At 44.2% G+C, this 25,066-nt stretch overlaps 1 protein-coding gene across 4 annotated transcripts in view; it reads left to right on the plus strand.

Annotated features, from left to right (window-relative positions):
• TMEM255B (transmembrane protein 255B) overlaps positions 1-25,066 on the plus strand; it is a 119,323-nt gene that overhangs the window by 69,381 nt on the left and 24,876 nt on the right. For all 4 annotated transcript variants that reach the window (XR_012638152.1, XM_074944848.1, XM_074944858.1 and 1 more), the window contains exons 5-6: positions 6,758-6,838; positions 20,370-20,455. Coding sequence is in view for 3 of the 4 variants with exons in the window: in XM_074944848.1 (XP_074800949.1) it covers positions 6,758-6,838; positions 20,370-20,455 (167 nt within the window). In the remaining variant the exon portion in view is untranslated. The remainder of the gene's footprint in view (positions 1-6,757; positions 6,839-20,369; positions 20,456-25,066) is intronic.

Raw genomic sequence — 25,066 nt, forward strand, 5'->3', positions numbered from 1 at the left:
GTATTTTATTTTCTTGGGCCCTACAAAGGCTAAATCCTATAACATTCTGGTGGCATGGAATGGGAGGGAGAATTCAGGGGTTCACAGTATTTACTTATTTCCCCAGCGGTGAAATTATGCAAAATTTTTTTTTTTTTTTTTAGAAGAGTACATGAAAGGGTCTGTTTTTACTGAAAAAAATTGCAAACTGCAGACTGAATTTTGTACACCTCTACACAGAACTTCAGGAAGTGGAAGCTGAAAATAACTGTCAGAGAGAACAACTTGTTCATGGTTCCACAATGTATAATTTTATGCTTAAATTAGTGGTTGCTGGGGCCAGGTGTACAAAGGGGGGGTAGAATATTCTATTCCTATGGATTATACCCTCTTTACGACAACACTGAAAATTCTACCCTACATATTCAACCCAGATATTCACTAATGTCCTGCTGGTCATAGGGAAGAGAAGTTTCTTGTGACATTTTAAAAAACACAAGATTTTTATTTATATATGAATCCAGAAAAATTAGGGAATTGATCATTCATAAGTCACTGGGATTTTCTAGAGGTTACTTTACTTAGCAGCCACACATCTTCCTTTGAGCTTTGTCCAAATGATTTAATGTCCTCTTGCTAAAGAAACAGTTTTTGATCAGAGAGATTTAGGAATGGCAGGAGCTCCAGAACACTTCCCTTCATATTAATGTAGTTTTTATAGTAACTGAACACAAAGGCATCCTGCCCATTTGGTTGGCAGACAGATGATTTTGGAATTCACACTTACATTTGCCCTGCTGCAGTAATGATGAGGTAACATACACCTGTGCATTTGCAGGTATGTTGCCAAAAAGGCAATGGATAGCCTGATCTTGAAGAGAATTAGAATAACTAGAAATGTACAGATATGTGTTTGGAACCAGAGTTTAGTTGTTGTTACACAGGAAAACTATCTCTGGAGAAGTCTTGTCTTATCATGTGTGGTTTTAGATTTAGATCATCTTGAAAAATCTTGGCTACTATCTGTAATGTGCTCACAACTAAACTCAAGAAGTACTCAGTGCAAAGACCTAACTTATCAGCAAGAAACAAATGAGAGCTTCTATAGCCATTAATCCAGTATTGGAGGATAAAAAAAAATAGAAAAATAAAAAGTAGAACTTAGTGTATAATTATTTTAATAAATAATGTTTCTCATCTGCAACATGCTGCATAAGCATTACTTACGAAGGTTTATGTTGTTACAGCCTTCAGATGGAGAGAACATGAAATTTTCTTTGTATTATCTACTATATATATTTTTTTTCCCTAAGGAAACAAAAATTGGGATAAGAAAACCTGCATTCCATACCTGAGCTAAAAAACCAAACAAACCCAAAAACCAGCTGTGCCAAATCTGCTGGAGATGTTGTTCAAAGGCTATTTTATCCTTCAAAAATTGCCATGGGATGCTGGCAGCATCCAGGAGAATGTGGGTTTTGTGCCATGTGCTTTTAAAAACAGCAGATCAACCAAACCAGAACCGAATGCACTTGGGCCAGAATCTTCTCTTTCTGGGGTTAACTCTCCTCTCCGAGCCTTCTCTTTGTCAGACCTATGTCCTAATATGTGCGCCAAACTCCAAAACCAAGATGGAAGAGGGCTACAAAGAGTCCCTTTGTGTCTTAAATTATTGTTCACAAAGGCTGAGACTTTCGTGATTTGGCAGAAATTAATAGGAATCGAGCATCCAAATCCCTTAGATGGCTATGGAAATCTCAGCCTAAAATGTAAATCCTAAGAGGTTCCTGCAGGATCCAGGCCAGTGAAACCCCAGAAGTTCACAGGTGCTTTTCAGCTGCCTCATCTTGTAAAGTGCTAAGGCAAAATCTTGGTCCCACTGAGCTCAGTGACAAAACTCCCCTTGACTTCCCTGGGGCAAGGATTGCACTCCTGAGTGCCCTGTGTTGAAAATAATATCAGCGGGAATGTAAATATGCTCAGCACTTTGCAGATCAGGCCCCATGGCGAACTGCGTCATTCCATCTTTGCAGGATCATGTAATAGGGTACACACACAGTGCTATTCTTTCCCTTCCCACTGCTTTTCAAACAGCAAACAACATTGTTGGGGTAATGCCCTTTTAACGGGAGATGGTTCAGAGTGGGCAGATTGGAAAGCACCACTAGTCATAGACCTGCTGAGGAGTGCACAGGTGAAACCCTGATTTACTTACAAAATGAAGATGAATTTTGTCTAGCAATTTAGTTATGTGCCACAATGAATTCATTTTCAAGAAAAATTGTCATTTTTCCCAGTACTCCGAGGGACTGGAAAAGAGTAGTTCTTAGCTCATGCTAAATATACATGTTTTTATTTGTATCACCATAGCATCTAGCTGCCCTAGCCATCTCTTCATCTCTCTGTGGGCAAATTAAAGAATGTCTTTTTATAATATGTCAATGGCATTTTTACTGCGTGTGTGTATAATGTGCACACACTAAAAATGACATCAGTCTGTTTTAAGGTGTTTTTAATAGAACCTCTTTAATTTATCCACACTATTTGGGCATGTAACAAAAGGATATTCTTGGTGGGAAATGTTAGAGTTAATGTTAATAGGTTAAAATAATACGTATTAGAGTATAAGAGTACACATACTGTATTTCTGCAAGTGTTGCTATACATATTAGTGTCAAGGATTGGTAGTTATCTCATATGCATATGCAGTCTGCAGATAGCAATATAAAGAAGTCAGACAGCATTTTATGAGCAGTCCAGCAGGAATACTTTCACGGCTTTAAAACATGGTTCATTTTCCTTTGTCATTACATGGAGCAATAAAATCATTTAAGCATTAATAAAGTATGACATACTGTAGGATAATTTTTAAACACTTTTTAATGTCTCTGTGGTTATATTTTATGTGCCTCTTAATCTTCAGGCAGACCGCATTGTATATGAGCAAGTAAAAGAAAAAAAAAAAGTTAAATCATGGTTCTTATTGATTTTACTTTTCAGCAGCCTTAATATACTGTGCAATCAAACCTTGATGACTGCATCCCTCGTTTATTGATTTATTTGGGTATCTGAATAAATTAAATATTAAATAATCTTTAGTATCGTTGTGGGTCATTGAGCTGTTAAATCTGAACCCATCACCCAAATAAAAACATAGTTCAGCAACTAAATTTAGGCTAATGTACACATTGAGAGGCATTGATTGTGATCAGAAAATTTGCCCTCTATATTCAGATGACTTCATTTTCAAAATTAGCTGCATACAAAAACATATGACGTTACCATGCTGTTGCACCAAATGAATTAATTGTACTTACAGTGGCCACTACAAGTCAAAGGCCTGATCGTTTTCCCCACACAACATTCCAGTAAAACAATGATTATTTTGAACAGTTTGGTTAATCAGCCCCGTTCTGCTCCTCACTGGCACAACCAAGCAGTGTGGTCACATCAAGTGCCCCCTCCTTGGCCAAACAATAGGGAGGAGTGAGCAATAATTTGTTTGTTGTTAAATAGGAAAGAGACGTAAAGGGTAGGAACATCATGTGAGCTGGGAGAATAGAGTCAGAGGCCTTTTCCTATGTTTGGTGCTGGAAAAGGGAGAATTCTCTCACTTCCTCTAAAAATATGTAAGATCAGCTGTGTTTGACAACATTAGCACTGAGTATCTCTTGGAAGCATTCTGACAATGCAGGATATTAGCACAAAGAAAGGTTACCTCCAGCACTTCCATTATCACATATGAAGCTTGCTTCTGCTGTGGACATAACGAATGGCAATTTTTAATTAAGTTACCGATGTCTATATTGGGAGCAAGCGTCATTTCTCTTGGTGTTGTGCTCCTTTTCAGCTCTGCTCACTACTCCTCTCTCTCTCTCTCTTTTCCCCCCACCTGTCCCCAAGCAGTGAAAGAAGTTACTGCTAAAGCCCATGTTTTCCCAGAAAAATAATATCCTTCTAGTTTTACAAATGCTAGAAACAACATGTTATTTCCATCACTCTGGTATTTCCTGTTCCTCCAAAGAATAGGAGTTATTGAAGCGATTCATTCTCTACTTGTGTGGTATAAACAAATATTATTGGATGCAATGTTAGGCTTCACCCAACCCTTACGCCAGTTGTCTTCAAGCTATTACTTTAGTTTGCCAGGGTAATCAGAAGGTCAAAGCAAGTAACATGATGAATGAGCTGTATTAATCTACCTGTCTGGTTCCTGCAGGGCTCTGCATTTTCTCTGATTGCCTTGTTGGGTTTTACAGATTTATGCAGTTCATTATAAAATAATGAGAGCAGATCTTAACTAGCACAGCCCTAGCTTCAGCTGCCAGTTTACACCTGGTTTCAACAAGTTTTGAAACCAAAATCGCCACAGTAAAGGACAGGTGAGGGAGGGTTGAGTTTCTTCTAATGGGTTACGAGTCCTTTGCCTGTACATTTGCAGGAAAAGAGGGTTTTGGTGGATAAGGGTGTTCACACCCCTTTACTTGAAGTGCTGTTGCTTTTCACTCTGTGATAAAGCTGTCTCAGAGCTCTTCAGTTGGCTGGACTAGGGTTCAGCAGCATATTTAAAAACCTGCATGGCAAAATGCTGGCATTTTTTGTGTGTGCCAGCTTCATTCAGACCTACTTCTCCCACACTCTGCTTTGCTTTGTGAAATACAACTGGTGAGAGAGATCTGTGCAGTCATTAAATCCCTCCCCTGCACACACAGAATCCACAAAAGGGATTTAGGGATTACGACACTCATTGTCACAATGCCTAGCTTTTAGGTGCCTAGAAACCTCACAGGAACAACGCTGTGATCCACAAAGCCTGAGTTCGGCATGGAGGCTCCCCATACAATGAATGGGGAGAGAGAGGGGCCTTAGAATGGGATCCACACAGCAGCACTCTAGGCAGGAGCTGCCTAAACTATCCAATGAAAGATGTCAACAAGAGGGGTGTGTCCTGAACAGCGAGCGCCCCTCTTGGAGTTTGGCACCTCAGTCCAGGCTGGAGGGAGGAACTTATTTCTGCTTGTGAGTCCCACAGCAGGGGAAGTCAGGCATTCAGCTGCCTAAGTCATGTGCAGGGCCCAATCCAGTAGGTGTGCTCAAAGTCTTGCTAATTCTACACAAAGCAGGGGAAGGAGGGCCCCTCTGAAAACCTTTAGCCTGGTGGTTCAGATACTCACCTGGGATGTGGGAGACTCATCCTGGCTCAAGTCCCCCTTCTGCCTGATGAATAGAAGATGGATTTGAACAGGAATCAGCCAGCTCGCAGGTGAATGATCTAACCACTAGGCTATAGGATAGTCAGAGGCGGGGCTTCCTCAATCTCTCCTGTAGAAGCTGTTCCACTTCAATTATATAATTAAATAGGCCAGAGATAGTGTTCGAATGACTCTATATCCCAGTGGTCTGAGCACTCACCTGAGGGGTAGCAGATCCCTGTTCAACTCATTTCTCCTCATCAGGCGGGGGGGGGCGGGGCAGGCTTGAATTGGGGCTCTCCCACATCCCCACATGAGTACCCTAACCATTGGGCTACAGGTTATAAGGGAAGTTGTCCTCCTCTGAGCTATTTTGTGTGAACTCGCCAAGGGGCCCAGTCTGACAGGCAGCCTCTAAGCATACCTACTGGAGTGGGCCCCACGTGCCATTTAGGTGGCCAAACACCTATCTTCCCCAATGTGTGCATCACTCTGGGTCAGAGGCAGGAGATGGGTGCCTGGACACCTCGAGGAAGGCAGCAGAGTACATGCTCAGAGGCAGAAATATAGGCAGTAGGGAACTTGTATTGCAAAAACGTAGGTGCTGAGGGACTTTAGGCACCCACAGGGTTAGATGGCAGCTGAATAGGTGTTTTGTGGCTTGCAGTGGTGCCTAAAAATGGGATTTAGGTGCCTAGTACTTTTGTGGATCCCACTCATAGTCCTGAATTTAGCAGAGGCATACATCAGTAGCCTTCAAGTGGTCATTTGCTGCTTGAAAGCATGCCCCTCCCTGCCAGCCGGTGGATATTCCTGTGAGGCTTTCCCTTTGTGTTATCACTGAGGAGATTTTTGCATCAAGAAAATGTAGTAAATTTGTGTAGTGAATATATTTGAGAAAATCACAATCTTTTTGCAGATATTCATGAACAGAAAAAGAGGCAAATATTTATTCACTATGAATTATGAGCTCAGCTCTAGATTTTCTCCTTCATATCACTATTGTCTTTTCTTCAATTTATTTATTTAGTTAGTTAGTTTATGAGAGGAGTTAGCGCTTTGGGGTCCTATAGTATGAAAAATTGAGTGGTATATTTAAAGATCCTATTTTATTTTCTCTGTTTTCTCTATGGCAAAAGACTCTTAAAATCTTTAAAAGTAAGGCATTGTATTTTAAAATAAATTACCAAATACTTTGTTAATTCTAAAATTAATTGGATTAGATTTTATACGTGGGGAAATAGTGGCTGTACTGTTCTCAGAAGAGTATGTTATTCATCTGACCTCTGTGTGGAAGAAGGCAGTAGGGAGAAAAAAAGGTATTAAGTGATTGAGATGCTGGTCTGTCAAAGGAGGCCATTGGGTCAGAGAAAAATAAATTATCCGTGCACGCCTAGAGGTAGAACAGGCAAGGGAAATGTAACCCCTTGCAACAGATTTCTGAGCAAATACAGATTGGAAAGCAGACAGCATTGCAGTGCACTTGACTGGTCACCTAACATGTTCCTTTGGCAGTGGGGGATGATATTATGACGGCACAGTTATTCTGGCTTAGATACTTTCATTAATATTTTTTCTCCTTGCAGGACCCTAGGCCTTTGTACACTAGAAGGTGTCAGTTTTATTCAAGTGGAATAGGATTCTTATACGATGCCTACCAGACAGAGGTAAACAAAACGATATCATAGCTCATTCATTTCCTTTGTGATGTTCTGAGGGGTTCATTAGAAGCCCAAATGTTCTTTTTTTTTCCCCCAATAGCACCCTCAATAATTTATTTCTCAGAAGGTCTTTGTGAGTTGACTATAATATTTGTATCACGTATAGCCATTCTCATTCCATCTTTATTACATAATCCTCTGAGGAGGTTTTGCTGCCTGGACTATTCTAGTAAATATCTAAATTAATAAATTTGCATTAACCAGAAAACTTCAAATCTCTACTGTAATCATCTAATATAAGCCAAGAATGTCCATATTCTGTGTTCAGCTTCCCTTTATTATCTCAACCATATTAAAATGGCAGGAAGAATAACCGTGCCCAAATAGATTGCGTCCTGAAAAATCTAGACTTAGTTTTTTTCCCACCTATGTTCCTTAGTATTGCTATTCATTCTGTGTTTTTTCCCTCAAATGTGGGATTCCAAACTGGTGGTAGCAAGAAGGAAAAAAAGCAGAGCAGAACTGAAAATAGACACAGTACTAGGGTTTACAGGAAGCCAGATATCCGTAATCACAGTTCTTTCCACAGCTCTGAATAAGCTTATGGGAAATGTTACTGTTAATAATATTAGACAAGTCAAGTCAAGTCGTTTACAAGTGTAAATGAGTAATGCAGTTGGAATCAGAGCATTCCGTAGTTTATTTAAGAAAATATATTAAAGGAATATTTTACTGATCTTCTTGCTGACCTATGTAAATAAGACATAGGACCTGTGTCAGCATCTTTTCCCATAATTTTAATTCCCTCTTCTCCCCACAAAATAAAAAATACCAGTGATATGTCTACCAAGTAAACAGAACTATTTCTCTGCTAAAGTGAAGTTGATTAAGCTTCCCTGTGGATTTTCTCAAGCAGACTACTCAATTCTAAAAGGCATCAGAGATATAAGCCAATGTCTCGAGCTCCTAGGAATGTATAAATTTGAGCAGCTTTGAGATCTTTGCCCTCTTCTGGCAAAAAAAAGTAATATGGGTTTATAGCATGTTTAGTTTAATGCCCTTGTAATAAATTCTTGTCTGGTTGTCCAGTGACGTGTTTTTTCCAACTGAATTGATCTGGATTTCTGTACACTAATCCAGAGATATTGATCCACAGCTGTCAAGTTTAGCTTTTGTTTTTTTTATTTTAGCCAACTGGTTACCAGCTGGCATGACCCACGTTCCAGGCAAATTTCTCACCAAGAAGGCAGATTATTTGCTTGATGCAATTCTCCTGATCACAAGTTTCCTTAGAAAAACCACTGATAGCGTGCAAGTGATACATAACTGGTGGAGTTTTCTCGTTTCATTTCCTTCCTTTGGCAGAAACAGATGGAATTTGATTTTCTTGCAATTACTCTGACGTGAGAACATCTCTTAAATTGGTGTTGAGGGCATAGAGAGGCACAACCAGGCAAAACATGAAAAAGATAATAATCTGGTCTCTGAAATGAAGGAATGGGACTTGACATGCAGAATAACCACAAGTGGCACATGATTTAGTGCCTGATTCTGTCCATTTTGCTCACATTGAGTATTTATTTGTTTGGATTTATTCACTACTCACATAAAAAGGAATGCCTGTTCTTGGCACTCCAAGCACATTTTAGAAATGCAGTTTTAAAATAGACAACTCCTGTAACCCTCTCATCCAATAATTAGCATATATCATAACACAGAAGCTGATATCTTCCTCTAATATATGCCCAAACTCTTTCAGACAGAGCAAATGTAAGGGCCTTGCAGCATGCCTTGAATGTTGACAAACTAGGACAATTTCAAACCAAGAGTGAGTCCCAAAGCCACGGGGTGATTGCAGAGAGTGGCCTCCCAGCTACCATACCTCTCTTGTACAAATGGGGCATCAACTCTGGAGTCCCTCCTGATCTCGACTCTGGCAGCATGGCATAAAGAGAGAGGTAGTCTTTGAGATACATAGTTCCCAGGCCAACACAAACATATATGATAGGATAAAACCAACCAGCAGCTTAAATTTTACCTAGTTGCCAATGGGTAGCCAGCACACATACAAAAGCACTCGTGTCATGTGCTGCCAGGTAGATGCCCTCTATAACAAGCAAGTGGCTAAGTTCTGCACCAACTTTAGTTTACAGATATGTAACCCTTCTGCCCGTCAGAGTTGGCAGCAACAAGGGCCGGGTTCAATATCTAGGGGATCCATTCCAATAACACAATGCAAACCGGCTCGAGCCCACACCCAGTGACCTGGGACAAATATATACCACCCCCGCTGGGCGCCTCCAAGAGGCAATACTTCCCCTCTCGCAAGCACCTAGTCTGAGTGTAGCAAAAAGCCTTTTAATAACAGAGAGAAACAATGTGGCATTATGTTGGGGAAACACCACCAACAGGATTCATAACACAACCCATGAGCAAAAAACCCACCCCAAGCAAATTGGGGCATGCCCTTTCCCTTTTGTTCTTGAGTCCAGCAACCCCAAATCACCCAAAGTCCCAAAAGTCCAATGACCCAAAAGTCTCTGTCCCTGGTCAGGGCAGCCCCAGAGTTCAAAAGTTTATCTACAGAGCTTTACCTCCCAACCTGCGTGGAGATGGGGGCGGAGGTAAGTGGCACCTTACATGATCTGAAGCTGACCGCCCCACAGATCCATAGGCCTTCGCTCCGCTCTGCCAGCCGCCCCACAAACTGCTTCGCTCAGCTCCGCGGCCCACACGCAGCTCCTGCCGTCCCACAAACTGCTCCACCAGCTGATCCACAAACTGCTCCGCGTCCCACCAGCAGCTCCCGCCATCCTATGAACTGCTCCACCAGCCTGTCCACAAGGCACTCCAGCCATCCCGCAAACTGTTCCACAATATATCTTCAGGCTCCCCCACTACTTAACACAACGCTCAGTGATTTCAGCTCTTAGTCAGTTCAGCTCTTTGGTGAATTCAGCTTGTAGTAGGGGAGCCTCAGTGCTGGTGCACTGTTAGCCCAAAGTGAGCTCAGCAGCCTGTAACTAGACTTCTAATGAATTAGCTCTGATATTCCACAGTGGAGAGAGGAGGAAGTGCAATTAGCATGTAAGGCCCTCACCAAGGGGCCCATACCACCAAGTATTAATACTTGTCCCCAGCCTCTCTCCATTCACAGAGTTTTGGAACCCATGACCCTTGCCTAGCGAATGCTACTTAGTTGATGGTGAGTCCCTCCATCATAACGAAAGGCCAAGTACAGTTCCAAGCACAGTTCCCATAATCAGGGTAATAACAATTTATTCTTCCTGCCCCAATAACAGAGACACTGGGGATCCCACAGCAGCCAAAGTGACCATTTGGGTAGCTATGGCCTCATTCTAGGCGGGGTGGGTGTGCCTATGCAAATGAGATTGGCCCCTGAAGTTCTTTTCCACAACTTGCCACACCTCACCACCAGATGTCAGGGTGGAGCTCATCCTGACACTGCTTACATCCTCCCCCCAGCCGAGAATTTGTCGTCCCGACAAATCACACTCCCTTTATACCAACTCACTGGTTTCCTCCAAAGGGCCTCAGGAAGCCCACTTTAGCTTCCACAAGCCTGTGTGCTAAATGTATTGGCGCATCACTAGTCACCCCAGGTGCACCATAAGTTAACCGTTTTACTGGTCTTATCACCCTGTCTCGTCTATTGAGAATCTCTGTTGCCGAGGTAGGGGGAACATCCCCTTGAGTGACGGATGGAGAGGCTTCCTTTGAGGGTCCCTTGGCTACTGGCGTAGGCCCCTGCACTCCTAGTTCTAACGCTGGAGGGTCCAAGGTGCCCAGGACATCCTCTACCTGTGTGACTCCACTGTCCAATAACCTGTATGTGTCATCACACGGGGGTCTCATCAGCGGCACAGGGGTGTCAGAAATGGGCCTAAATAATTCCGCCATGGGGTTTAGGGCGGAAGAGGGAAAACTCTCATTTGGTTCAGCTGATCGAGACTGAAATCTTGTCTCCATCCCAGGATACACCAGGGTTGTGTCTTCCTCCTCAGACTCACTCTCAGACGTGCAGAATAGGGGTAAGTTAGCTGTACGGGTAAGTACAGAATAGGGGTAAGTTAGCTGCTGTCTGTGTTGGATGGCGGCTTTGGTCTAGCACCTCTGTTCTGCCCGGCTGCCCTGTCGTGGCCCATCTCATAAGGGGTGCTTACCAATTCCCCCACAGGGAGCAAAAGGTTTCTATGCACCGTCTTTATTTGCCCTGGACCGTCTTCAGGTTTGATCTTGTAGACCGGCAGATCTCCCAGGTTTTCCATCACCAGGTAAGGTATTGCCTTCCATCTGTCAGCTATCTTGTGTTTGCCAGCAATACCCAAATTTCGCAGCAGGACTCTGTCCCCCGGCTGGAGCTCCTGCGAACGCACTCTGGCATCATATCGATGTTTGTTGCGGTCTGCGTTCTTCCGAGCCGTAGCGGTAGCTAAGTGATAAGCATCCCGCAGCTTTTCTCTTAGTCGGGATACATATTGCTGATGAGTTTCATAGCTATCTCCATCCTCTGATACACCAAAGCACAAGTCTATGGGTAATCTTGGTTCTCGCCCAAACATCAAGAGATATGGGGTGACTCCAGTAGCATCGTTCTTTGTGGCATTGTAGGCATGCACCAGAAATGCGACATGCTGGCTCCAGTTTGCCTTCTGCTCTGGTCGCAAAGTTCCCAACATATCCAATAGGGTTCGGTTGAACCTCTCTGGCTGAGGATCATCTTGGGGGTGATAAGGCGTTGTCCTAGACTTTTTAATTCCTGCTATCTTCAGCACCTCCTTCAGAAGGTGACTCTCAAAATCCCGCCCCTGATCAGAGTGTATCCGAGCCGGGAATCCATAGACTGAGAAATATTTGTCCCACAATACTCGAGCGACGGTGGTGGCCCTCTGATCGCGTGTGGGATATGCCTGTGCATACCGTGTAAAACGGTCAGTCACTACTAGAATGTTCCCAACATTCCTCTTGTCTACCTCTACAGACAAGAAATCAATGCATACCAATTCCAAAGGTTTGTTGCTGGTGATGTTCTTGAGATATGCAGCCCTCGTGGGCAGAGTTTTCCTTTGAACACGTCGAGCGCAAGTCTCACATTTCCTGCGAACATCTTCAGCCATTCGGGGCCAATAGAACCTACTACGAATACGTTCCAGGGTCCTCTCCATCCCTAAATGCCCAAAGTCATCATGCAGGGCCCTCATGGCCAGGGCTCTGTACTTTTTAGGCAGTACTAGTTGTGCTCGTTGTTTTTGTAAAGGGTCGGTGGTCATTCGGTGTAGCACTCCCTGAATCAGTTTTAGTTTGGTCCATTCTCTCAATAGTAGTTTACCCTCTGGGTTAGGTGGGACAATCGCAGCTGAGCTTCGCCCCTCCCTTTTGGCAAGTAGCGTATCACAAATGTCAATATCTTGCCGCTGGGCTTCTTGCCTGTCAGCCGCATTGAGCATGGGCAAAGGAGATTGGTCTAATGCAATATAGTTCACTGAAGCAGAAGGCATGCATTCAGGGGGTAGGCCCAAAGCTTCTGCAACACATCCCTGAAGGCTCTCATGGGCCTCTGGCTCTCGGTGACTCACATTGCAAATAGCTCTCACTCCATCTGTGGGTATCACAGCAACTTCTGGAGCCTGCGGACGCCTGGACAATGCATCTGCATCTACATTGCTTCTCCCTGATCGGTACTGAATGCTGAACTCATAGCTAGCCAAGGCGGCCAGCCATCTCTGCCCTGTAGCATCCAGCTTAGCACTTGTTAACACATAAGTCAGTGGATTGTTGTCTGTCCACACCTGGAACTGAGCACCATACAAGTAGTCTCGAAATTTCTCAGTGATGGCCCATTTCAAGGCCAAGAATTCCAGCTTGTGGGTGGGATAGCGAGTTTCACTATCAGACAATCCTCGGCTGGCAAAGGCTACAGGTTTACGTTCGCCTTCTACTTCCTGGTACAGGACTGCTCCCAGACCCTCCAAACTGGCATCAGTATGCAGGATAAATGGTTTGCTTGGGTCAGCAAAAACTAGGACTGGAGCATGAGTTAGGCAAGTAATGATTTCTTGAAAAGCCCTTTCACATCTCTCATCCCACCGTGGCCCAAATGGTTCAAAGGGGCCATGGTGTCTCTGCACAGGAGGCTTTGGGGACCTCCCCTTATTCTTGGTCTTAGATTTGTTCTTGCTGGACTGATGTCCCCTGGTAAGATCGTTCAGAGGCTTTACAATCGTAGCATAGTTTTTCACAAATCTGCGGTAGTAGCCCCTAAATCCAAGAAAGGTCTTGAGTTCTCTGTAGTTACTTGGACGTGGCCATGTAGTGAGTGCTTCTATTTTATCAGGACTCACACCCTCTTGGGACACGATGCGACCCACATACTTCTCTGTAGTTACTTGGACGTGGCCTTGTAGTGAGTGCTTCTATTTTATCAGGACTCACACCCTCTTGGGACACGATGCGACCCACATACTTCACTGAGGTTCTGCAGAACTGGCATTTGTCAATTGAAAGCTTCAGACCATAATCCTCCAATCTATCAAGCACTTTAAGAAGTCTTTCTTCATGCTCCTCTAAGGTTCTTCCAAACACAATCAGGTCATCCAAATGAACTAACACTTGCAGTAAATTCATGTCCCCACAACTTTCTCCATGAGACGTTGAAAGGTGGCAGGTGCTCCAGAAATCCCTTGGGGCATGCGTTCGAACTGATAAAACCCTAATGGGCAGATGAAGGCTGTCTTCTCCTTATCTTCTTCTCCCAGAGGGATCTGGTAGTATCCACTTCAAAGATCCAACACAGAGAACCACTGGCTTCCCAGCAAACAGTCTAAGGCATCTTGCACTCGAGGCATAGTGTACTGGTCGACCACAGTACGGCTGTTTAGGGTGCGGTAGTCAATACACATCCGGATTTTCCCATTCTTTTTACGGACTACCACAATGGGTGAGGCATATGGGCTGCGGGACTCTGTAATGATGCCATTCGCAGCCAGCTCCTGAACATGATGTCGCACATCTTCCATCTCAGAGAGAGCAATCTTCCTAGATCTCTCCCTGAAAGGTCGAGAGTCATGTAGTCTGATATTGTGCTCTACTCCTTTTGCACATCCCACATCCCACATCCCACTCATGCAGTGAGAACACCTTGGGTCTTTCACAAAGTTTCTTCCTCAGGCGATCTTTCCAGTCCTCGGACACTGGTGAATCTCCAAAGTCAAACTTTGCTGGGTCTATTGTCGGAACTTGAGTTTCACACTGGGGTTTTACAATCGACTCAGGCTCAAAGAGATCTGCTATCTTTTGTCCTTGCTTCAAACAATACTCGTTTCATTAGCAATCAGTATAGTCACCCTTTCCTGGGCGTCAGCAGGTAGGGTTATGACTCCACTGGGGACCAGCACTCCTTCAGGGAGCTCTCCTCCCATTGGCTGCTGTATCATTGCTAATGTCCGTTTACTGCCTTTCAGCCAGGTACTCATGACAAGCACTTCTTGCTCCGTCCTTGCAGGCACTACTAAGGGGGTCGTGCCCACATACTTCAGTGCCCCAAGCAGTAGCTCAGATGTGTCCCTTTTAGCGCTCTCAATTTTCCTATAGGCTTCAGCACAAAGCGTATGGATCATCAGGGTATTCAGGTACTGGTCCCCAGCCCGCCTTCTGCAGTAATCCGCGAGTACCTTGAAGAAACTGGAGTTGGTCCCTATCAGCACAGACACATCAGAGGTCCCTTTAGGGTCAGGGCATATTAAGGCAGCTGTGTCTACCTCTTCTCTTACCCCAGCAACCTCCTCTGGGAATTCCAGGTGCACTATGACATACCCTTGGTAGGGGTATTCATCCATGCTGAGGCCACACAGGCCAAGGCCAGTCAGTGGCTGTATAGGCAGGTGCCTAAGCATCTGTTGGTAGAATGACTGAAATATAATAGTCACTTGAGATCCAGTGTCAAGCACTGCTTTACACTCCACCCCTTCAATCCTCACCGTGACCTCTGCTCGAGGCCCTATCAGTCCTGTGGGGATCCCAGCTGGACAGTCTTTTCTGGGGGAATCTTCAAATCCTGCAGACCTGGGGGCTCCCTGTCCCCAGACCCTCTGGCAGCTACCGGATCTCTCCCAACTGATCCTCAGCTTTCCATACACTAAGGAGGGGTTTTCTTCATTACAGCACTTGGCAGCACTGTGTCCATCCTGACCCCATCGGTAGCAGAAGAATTGACCTTTTCCCCTTCGCCTGGGTGGGATGGTGGCTCTAAGTGCGGGCTTCTCAATCGCCACAGTTTGAGGCTTCTTATTCCTGGAAGTCTTAACTCGGTCAATGGTACTTTGCAGCTCAGCTATCCGTTCCGTCAGGACCTGCATTTGTTGGGCAAGTTCCTGTCTGGTGCTCACCATCAGTACACTGGCCGTTGGCAGTGGTGTTGTGCTGGCTGGATCCGATGTTTGGGCTTCCCAAAACTCACTGGCAGCCTGCCTTTCTTCCTCCTCTCTGACCTCTTTTATCAGCTGGGAGTAACTTGGGGGATGTTCCCGCCATTCTCTTAGCTGGAGATGAAGTAGAATCGGGTTCTGATACCGAGTTCCTCTTACAATTTGAGCCAGTCTGGTCTGATCCATCTGCTCAGCAGTCACTGCTCCCCTCATGACAGCTCTCTGAAGCAGTCTCTCCAGTCTCTGTATGTAGGCTGAAGCCTTCTCGCCCTTTTGCTGTCGGGAATTAAGGAACTTACAGTAGCTGTCTTCAGGGCCCTCTACGCTCCCAAAGGTGTGTTCGAGAGCCTCTAGGCAGTCCTTCACACTGACACCGGGGTCAATGAGCTTCAGGGTGCGAATCACATCTAATGCTGGGCCGCCAAGGCTCTCTATGAGGCATCTTCGCTTTTCTGCATCTGGTACGGCCCACTCTTGCAGCATTTCAGTGGTATGCTCTAACCAGGGTTCAAACTCCTCCTCCCCAGCAAATAATCTTAACTTACGACAAGAGTTTGACGCAGCATGGGACAGCACAACCTTTTCCAATGTTTGCCCCAGAGCTTTTGTCCAATCATCGGCCGAGGCTGCAGCCTCTGAGCTAGAAGCTGCTGAGCCAGAGCCCAACAAACCTGACATATTAGCCTGTATACAAACAGTAATTTCCTCAAAATATAAGCACAAAAAAACAAAATATAAATTGTTTCCCAATGTAGTGGATCACTCAGCAGGTGCTTGCAAGGGGTACTGACCCAGGGATCCTGGACGAGCCCCAAAAATGTAACCCTTCTGCCCATCAGAGTTGGCAGCAACAAGGGCCGGGTTCAATATCTAGGGGATCCATTCCAATAACACAATGCAAACCGGCTCGAGCCCACACCCAGTGACCTGGGACAAATATATACCACCCCCGCTGGGCGCCTCCAAGAGGCAATACTTCCCCTCTCGCAAGCACCTAGTCTGAGTGTAGCAAAAAGCCTTTTAATAACAGAGAGAAACAATGTGGCATTATGTTGGGGAAACACCACCAACAGGATTCATAACACAACCCATGAGCAAAAAACCCACCCCAAGCAAATTGGGACATGCCCTTTCCCTTTTGTTCTTGAGTCCAACAACCCCAAATCACCCAAAGTCCCAAAAGTCCAGTGACCCAAAAGTCTCTGTCCCTGGTCAGGGCAGCCCCAGAGTTCAAAAGTTTATCTACAGAGCTTTACCTCCCAACCTGCGTGGAGATGGGGGCGGAGGTAAGAGGCACCTTACATGATCTGAAGCTGACCGCCCCACAGATCCATAGGCCTTCGCTCCGCTCTGCCAGCCGCCCCACAAACTGCTTCGCTCAGCTCCGTTCTGCAGCCCACACGCAGCTCCCGCCGTCCCACGAACTGCTCCACCAGCTGATCCACAAACTGCTCCGCGTCCCACCAGCAGCTCCCGCCATCCTATGAACTGCTCCACCAGCCTGTCCACAAGGCACTCCAGCCGTCCCACAAACTGTTCCACAATATATCTTCAGGCTCCCCCACTACTTAACACAACGCTCAGTGATTTCAGCTCTTAGTCAGTTCAGCTCTTTGGTGAATTCAGCTTGTAGTAGGGGAGCCTCAGTGCTGGTGCACTGTTAGCCCAAAGTGAGCTCAGCAGCCTGTAACTAGACTTCTAATGAATTAGCTCTGATATTCCACAGTGGAGAGAGGAGGAAGCGCAATTAGCATGTAAGGCCCTCACCAAGGGGCCCATACCACCAAGTATTAATACTTGTCCCCAGCCTCTCTCCATTCACAGAGTTTTGGAACCCATGACCCTTGCCTAGCGAATGCTACTTAGTTGATGGTGAGTCCCTCCATCATAACGAAAGGCCAAGTACAGTTCCAAGCACAGCTCCCATAATCAGGGTAATAACAATTTATTCTTCCTGCCACAATAACAGAGACGCTGGGGATCCCACAGCAGCCAGAGTGACCATTTGGGCAGCTATGGCCTCATTCTAGGCGGGGTGGGTGTGCCTATGCAAATGAGATTAGCCCCTGAAGTTCTTTTCCACAACTTGCCACACCTCACCACCAGATGTCAGGGTGGAGCTCATCCTGACACTGCTTACAGATAGATGTAAGATGCTGCCACATGTCATGCAGTATAGTGGCACTTGATTAGACTGCAGTAGTTACTGAAACTAGTGGGTCTCCTCGTAAAGTAAGTTACTATTCAGTATGAGGAAGGGTAGCAGAATCAGGCCCTTGGTGATTTATGCCTTCAGTTCAGGAAAGCACTTATGCACGTACTGAAGTCCCATTGACTTGAAGCAAAAAAGACAGAGGTAAACAAAACACACTATAACTCAGTGGGCTTGTGATGGAGTAAGGTATATCTGTATCAAATTGTGAATTCCTTTATGCATTGCAGCTTCCATCTTGGATTGTAACCTTCATTGTGACCTTCATTTCATAGTGTAACCTTAGAGCATCCATTTTGTATTACAGACTGAACACATGTATATCTTGCCCAGGGCAGGGTTATTGTGATATATACGAGACACACACCTTACCCAGCAAAGAGGCTTGACACCTGGTTGAATGAGTGTGATAGTTAAGTTAGCACAGAGCAATCAACCTTTGATTGTCTGTCAACTACTAGACCATCTTCATGGGACAGTGGACTCTTTGCACATAAGCCAGGCTGGGGGAAGGGTCTAGAATTTCCCAGCTGGAGCACATGGGCAAAATAGGGACAGAGACTGTATTCAAGGGTGGGCTTCTTTAATCAGGAGGGCCGACCATCACCATGTGCCAGAAAACAAGCTTGGAAAGACAGAAAAGGCAGGGGAGACTCTGCCTTGCCTGAAACGCTGACCAGATCTCAGGCTTTCGTTATTTTGCAAAGATTTCTAATTCTCTAGTGGTTTCTTATGAGTAAAGTCCTGTGGTTAAGAAATTCCTTTGCTAAGCCTGTATTCCATACTTGCCTGCCACATTTTTCCTGAATGGGTTAACTGAAACCCTCAAAGTGCCCACAGGAAGGTGGAACTCTGAGGGGGAATGTATAAGCAAATGTGGGAGCAGGGGCTCAAGAGGGCTGAGGCGTTGGCTTCAGGGTCTAAGGCAGACAATCTGTGGGACTCCACATCCCAACGAAGGGGAGCAGCCATGAAGTCTGCCCCTGGGAGTGGGTCCCAGAGACCCAGAGGTGGGAACAGTGACCAAGCTCTTCCCAGACTCAGGTGGCTTAGCAGCATGTGAGATCCAGTGGTTGGGTCCACACAAACCAGTCCTTGCAAAGCGGGACTAGGCCAGGTTGTGACAGGACTCATCGAGCAAACTCATTGACTTCAATGGGATGTAGGTTCATACTTAAAGTGAAGCATGTGCTTAAGTACTTTGCTGAGTCTGGGACCTATATCATGTTATGATGTTCTCTCAGTTAGCTTGTATCCATTGTATGGTGTCTTGGCCTACGCCAAAGGCACGCTGCTTTTCTTTTTCTTTTCTTCACCAGCCTCATCAGTTGTGGGCCCTGCACAAAATCCACTGGTTTCAGTAGGAGTAAGGTATTACTTAATGTGAGGTAGGGTGGTAGAATCAGATCCTAAACCATGTGCTAAACCATTTGTATTTGCTCTGCATATCAAGTCCTACATCTGCATTTCAGTGACCACACTGTAACCTTTTTCAAGTTTTGGCTGTTGTGCCTTGACCTCCTCTTAGCACCAATTTAAGAGATATTCTTGCATTTACTGTGAGGGAAAAACATCGAATTCCATCTGTTTCTGTCACCGACTTCCTTTGTTCTCTCCTTAGTCTTTGTGAAGCCCCCTCCATTTTCTTCCTCCCCCATCTTCTCTGATTTTTTTAATTTGAGCTGTTCATGTCTTCCAGAGTCACCATATTCTCTCATGGAATAATACATTATTGGATGGGCATGTGTGACAGAGGTTATTTCACAAGTGCTTTTCAAAGGCAGCAATTTATTCCTAAGCATGTTGCTACCATCTCTTTCATGAGGAGAAAGGCTCCATTCACTAGTAAATGCTTTTTTCATAGTACAAACAGAACCTTTCTGAATGGTCACAGCATACTTTTAAGAAAGAAGGTAGCAATATTGTATTTTCCATACCATTAGCCAGTTTAACACTGACAGCAGTTCCAATATTTTGAAATTCTATTAATAAAGCTAAAGACCTCAAAAAGAAACTTGCCTATAAAATATTACAATGAGCCTGCTATGTCAAATAGAAATGATGTTGCATATTACATTGTAAGGGTCATTAAAATGATCTCTTGTCTGAATAGAGGGTGACTTGCATATGTCTGCATTTATATGTCTGTTCTCTAGAGTCCATAGTCTCACAAACGTATTCCAGAGCTTGCTGGAAATGGTACTCATTTGCTTAATTGCTTGGACTTTTTTCCTATTATATTTTGTTTTTTGTTCTAATTTTTTTTTATTCTGGTGTAATAAAAGCTGAAGGGGGAAGGAGTGAGACCTCAGGAGACGCAGAGGGTTCTAATAGGTAAACAGAAAGACTTAATATAATTTACTAGAGAATATTATTCATATCTCTGGCAGCAGAAGGGGGTCTTAGTGTAAATGAGAATCAGGCCCATGATATCACGTTTAGATTACAAAAAATAAAAATGGTGTACAGATTTGATCAAACAAGTTCATGACAGCAAAGCCTTATAACTTCTGGGGGAAAATATTTTCAGTATTTTTATGGTGCTTTAAACAAAAATGCAAGAACTTTTTCTGGAGCTATATGTGTTTGAATGCTGAAGACACTCTGGCATCAGGTGATTTGTACAGTTACTCTCCAGTTTCCAATCCAAAAGGAATGTTTAGATACCTATCAGTTATTGTATAATGCTGTAGTCCTACTGTGGCCTCTTTGCCTGCTTCCTCTCCTTTGGGTGAAAGACAATTTTTGTACCAGTACAAGCACCTGAGAGTAAACCAAATGTGTTACTTCTATGTGGTCAGTGGGATGAATTGTAAAATGGTGGCCAGGTCCTGTAGCTACAGTACTTAGACTAAAGAATGGTCCCTTCTCTTATTCCCAGGTAACGTGTTACACCTTAAACAGCAAGTGCCAGCTGAGAGTAAAGAGCAATACATGCTATTGCTGTGACCTGTACAATTGTGAAAAGTAAGTACATGCAAGCAATACACATCTGCTCTATCTGAATGTTTGTGTTTGTTTGTACAGTATGTGTATTCTAGAGTACAGACCCTTTGCATTTAGGCCAGTATCCCAGGAATCAGCACACAGCTGGCTAGCAGGTGATAACCCTGTGTGAAGGCACAGGAATACTCCCCGCCCCAAACTGCAGAGCCAGTGCATGGCCAAAAGCCGCAATAGCACCCACACTGCCTGCAGCACCGTTCTGAGAGGAAATGGGCCAGTGGATTCACATAATACAAATATGGCATTCAGCCGCACAGTAGTTCCCTATGGTGAGGTCTGTACTGCACCAGAGTGTGCATTTCCCAGATCCTGTTCTCCCCTCCCCACAGACTTGTAGGATAAACTGTCTTTGGGGCCCTGCTCACATGGTTTGCCCCTCACTGCTCTTATTATTTTAGTAGGTTTTCTTTAAAAATTGTCCGTAGGATTTTGTTATGTGGCCACCAAAATAAATAAAGCACAACCTTGTAAAGATTCTTTGGGGAGCTTGCATTACAATTTTCAAAATGGATTTCATGTGTTCACTGATCTCTGGGAAGCAAAATTAAAGGAAATATCATTTCCATGTCAAAACTTTACATCATAGGCAGGGCCATGGCATTTTCACAAGCATTTATGTGCTCAAGGGATTTTACTCAATGGCCATGAAGATAGGTATGGTATAAAGGAGAATGTGGATCCTATTTCCTAAAGATTTCCACTTTAAGTCAATCTTACCAAAACAGAAGCTGAGAAGATATAACAGTGGAAGTGCCTGAATATGCTAGTCAAGTAACAGTAGGTGACTACATCAGCCCTTAGAGAGAGACTAGCCCAGATGGGCTCAGAATGGTGGTGCAGCAGGCTGACGTGGCCTCCCCTACCTGGCAGATAACACAACTGCCAAACAAAATAAACACGAGATTTATTTCCAAACTGAAGTCCCTTAACCAGTGCCTTTCTTATTGCACATGTGTACATCAGTACCATTGCAAGCAGCATCATTGACATAAGAACACAAGAACAACCATACTGGGTCAGACCAACGGTCCATCTAGCCCACTATCTGATCTTCTGACAGTGGCCCATGTCAGACGCTTCAGAGGGAACGAACAGAACATGGCAATTATTGAGTGATCCATCCCCTGTTGTCCACTCCCAGAGCATGGGGTTGCATCCCTGACCATTTTGACTAATAGCCACTGATGGACCTATCCTCCATGAACTTATCTCATTCTTTTTTTAATCCTGTTATAGTTTCAGCTTCACAACATCCCAAGCAAGGAGTTCCACAGGTTGACTGTGTGCTGTGTGAAGAAATACTTCCTTTTGTTTGCTTTAAACATGCTCCTATTAATTTTTATTGGGTGACCTCTGCTTCTTGTGTTACCTGAAGGAGTAAATAACACTTCCTTATTCACTTTCTCCACCCCAGTCATGATTTTATAGACCTCCATCATATCCCCCCCTTAGTTGTCTCTTTTCCAAGCTGAAGAGTCGCAGGTTTTTTAATCTCCCCTCATACGGAAGCTGTTCCATTCCCTTCATCGTTTTTGTTGCCCTTCTCAATACCTTTTCCAATTCTAACGTATCTGTTTTGAGATGGGATTACTAGAACTGCATGCAGTATTTGAGGTATCAGAGCACCATGAATTTGTATACAATCAGAGGGTTAGGAAGGACCACAAGGGTCATCTAATGGCATTATGATATTTACTTTCTTACTGTCTATCCCTTTCCTAATGGTTCCAAACATTCTGTTAGTTTTTTGAACTGTCGCTGCACATTGAGTGGATGTTTTCAGAGAACTATCCACAATGACTCCAAGATCTCTTTCTTGAGAGGTAACAACTAATTTAGATCCCATCATTTTGCAACAGTTTATGTTTTCCAGTAGGCATTATTCTGCATTTATCAACACTTAATTTAATCTGCCATTTTGTTGCCCAGTCACTGAGTTTTGTGAGATCTCTTTGTAACTCCTTGCAGTCTGCTTCGGATGTAACCATCCTAAGTAATTTTGTATCATCTGCAAATTTTGTCAGCTCACCATTCACCCCTTTTTCCAGATCACTTATGAATATGTTGAACAGCACTGGTCCCAGGACAGATCCTTGGGGGACACCACTATTTACCTCTCTCCATTCTGAAAACTGATCATTTATTCCTCCCCTTTGTTTCCTTTCTTTTAACCAAATACAGATCCATGAGAAGACCTTCCCTCTTATCCCATGACTACTTACTTTCCTTAAAAGTCTTGGTGAAAGACCTTGTCAAAGGCTTTCTGAAAGTCCAAGTACACTATATCCACTGGATCTCCCTTGTCCACATGTTTGTTGACCCCCACAAAGAATTCTAATAGACTGGTGAGGCATGATTTCCCTTTACAAAATCCATGTTGACCTTCCCCAACAAGTCTTGTTCATTTGTGTCTCTGATAATTCTGTTCTTTACTATAGTTTCAACCAATGTGCTTGGTACTAAAGTTAGGCTTAACGATCTGTAATTGCCAGGATCGCTTCTGGAGCCTTTTTAAAAAATTGGTGTCACGTGAGTTATTCTCCAAGTCACCTGACACGGAAGCTGATTTCAGCAATAGGTTATATACCTAATTTCGTAGTTCTGCAATTCACATCTTAGTTCTTTCAGAACTCCTGGGTGAATCTCATCTGGTTCTGATGACACATATTACTGTTAAATTTATCAATTTGTTCCTAAATCTCCTCTGTTGACACCAAATCTGGGACAGTTCCTCAGATTTGTCACCTAAAAGAATGGTTCAGGTGTGGGAATCTCCCTCACATCCTCTGCAGTGAAGATCGGTGCAGAGAATTCATTTAGCTTCTCTGCAATGGCCTTGTCTTCCTTGAGTGTTCCTTCAGCACCTCAGTTGTCCAGTGGCCCCACCGATTGTTGGGCAGGTTTCCTGCTTCTAACACACTTACATTTTTCGCTGTTGGTTTTTGGGAACCAAAACTGCCTGGGTCAGTAGAGTGCTAGGAGAATGACATTGGTTCTGTCACAACATGTTGTTCTCAGCACCTTGGGAACCCGGGGAATGGGAGGAAAGGAGTATCCGAAACTGCTCATCCATGGCAGTAGGAGAGCATGTTGTGTAAAGAGCAGGAAACTTTCAGGAAAATCTCCTGGGGTGGGGTGGGTAGGGAATGTGGGGAGGGGACGGGATGCTGGCTCTTGTGCTCTCTGTGTACCAACAGGAAAGTGCTAGTTCACATTTTAGTGTTACATACCCTAGATTGACCTCCTGAAACCCCCACCCTCCTGGCTCACATCAGCGCTCACATTTTTTGTTTTTACCCATGCCTGCAACCCTGAATGACCCAGCCCACTTCAAACCTAGGTTGCCACATACGGGAATTCCGAAAGTCATACAAGTTTGGGAGAAGGAGGTTTTCAGTGAAACTGGCAGAGAAACGGACAAGTATCTTTTGCTTCTGCAAAAAACCAAAAAAACATTTTGTCAAGCCTTACTTCCCTGAAGGATTAAAGTGAAGTTTGGGACTAGAGAGAGGTAGGAGTTTCCCCAGAATGCTAGAGCAATGGATGAGTTTCTGGGGTTCAGATTTATGGAACCAATTTGACAAAGTCGAAGCCTGGATGAATGCTTTTCTTTCCTTGCCTACGAGATGCTAAATCGAACTGCCATGGTATGTCTGCTACTGATCAGGCTAGTGCCATCTGTACTTTTGTAATTTTTGTGAAAGCAATTTATTCACTCATCGTAGTGTGTGTGTGTTTTATTTATAGATTCATAGATATTTAGGTCAGAAGGGACCATTATGATCATCTAGTCTGACCTCCTGCACTACGCAGGCCACAGAATTTCACCCACCCACTCCTGCGAAAAACCTCACCTGTGTCTGAGCTATTGAAGTCCTCAAATCGTAGTTTAAAGACTTCAAGGAGCAGAGAATCCTCCAGCAAGTGACCCGTGCCCCATGCTACAGAGGAAGGCGAAAAACCTCCAGGGACTCTTCCAGTCTGCCCTGGAGGAAAATTCCTTCCCGACCCCAAATATGGTGATCAGCTAAACCCTGAGCATATGGGCAAGATTCATCAGCCAGATGCTACAAAAAATTCTTTCCTGGGTAACTCGGATCTTACCCCATCTAATAGCCCATCACAGGCCATTGGGCCTATTTACCATGAATATTTAATTACCAAAACCATGTTATCCCATCATACCATCTCCTCCATAAACTTATCGAGTTTAATCTTAAAGCCAGATAGATCTTTTGCCCCCACTGCTTCCCTTGGAAGGCTATTCCAAAACTTCACTCCTCTGATGGTTAAAAACCTTCATCTAATTTCTAGTCTAAATTTCCTAGTGGCCAGTTTATATCCATTTGTTCTTGTGTCCACATTGGTACTGAGCTTAAATAATTCCTCTCCCTCTCCAGTATTTATACCTCTGATATATTTATAGAGAGCAATCATATCTCCCCTCAACCTTCTTTTAGTTAGGCTAAACAAGCCAAGCTCCCTGAGTCTCCTTTCATAAGACAAGTTTTCTATTCCTCGGATCATCCTAGTAGCCCTTCTCTGTACCTGTTCCAGTTTGAATTCATCCTT

This window comes from Natator depressus, chromosome 1, assembly GCF_965152275.1.
Source record: "Natator depressus isolate rNatDep1 chromosome 1, rNatDep2.hap1, whole genome shotgun sequence".
Lineage (NCBI taxonomy): Eukaryota > Metazoa > Chordata > Testudines > Cheloniidae > Natator > Natator depressus.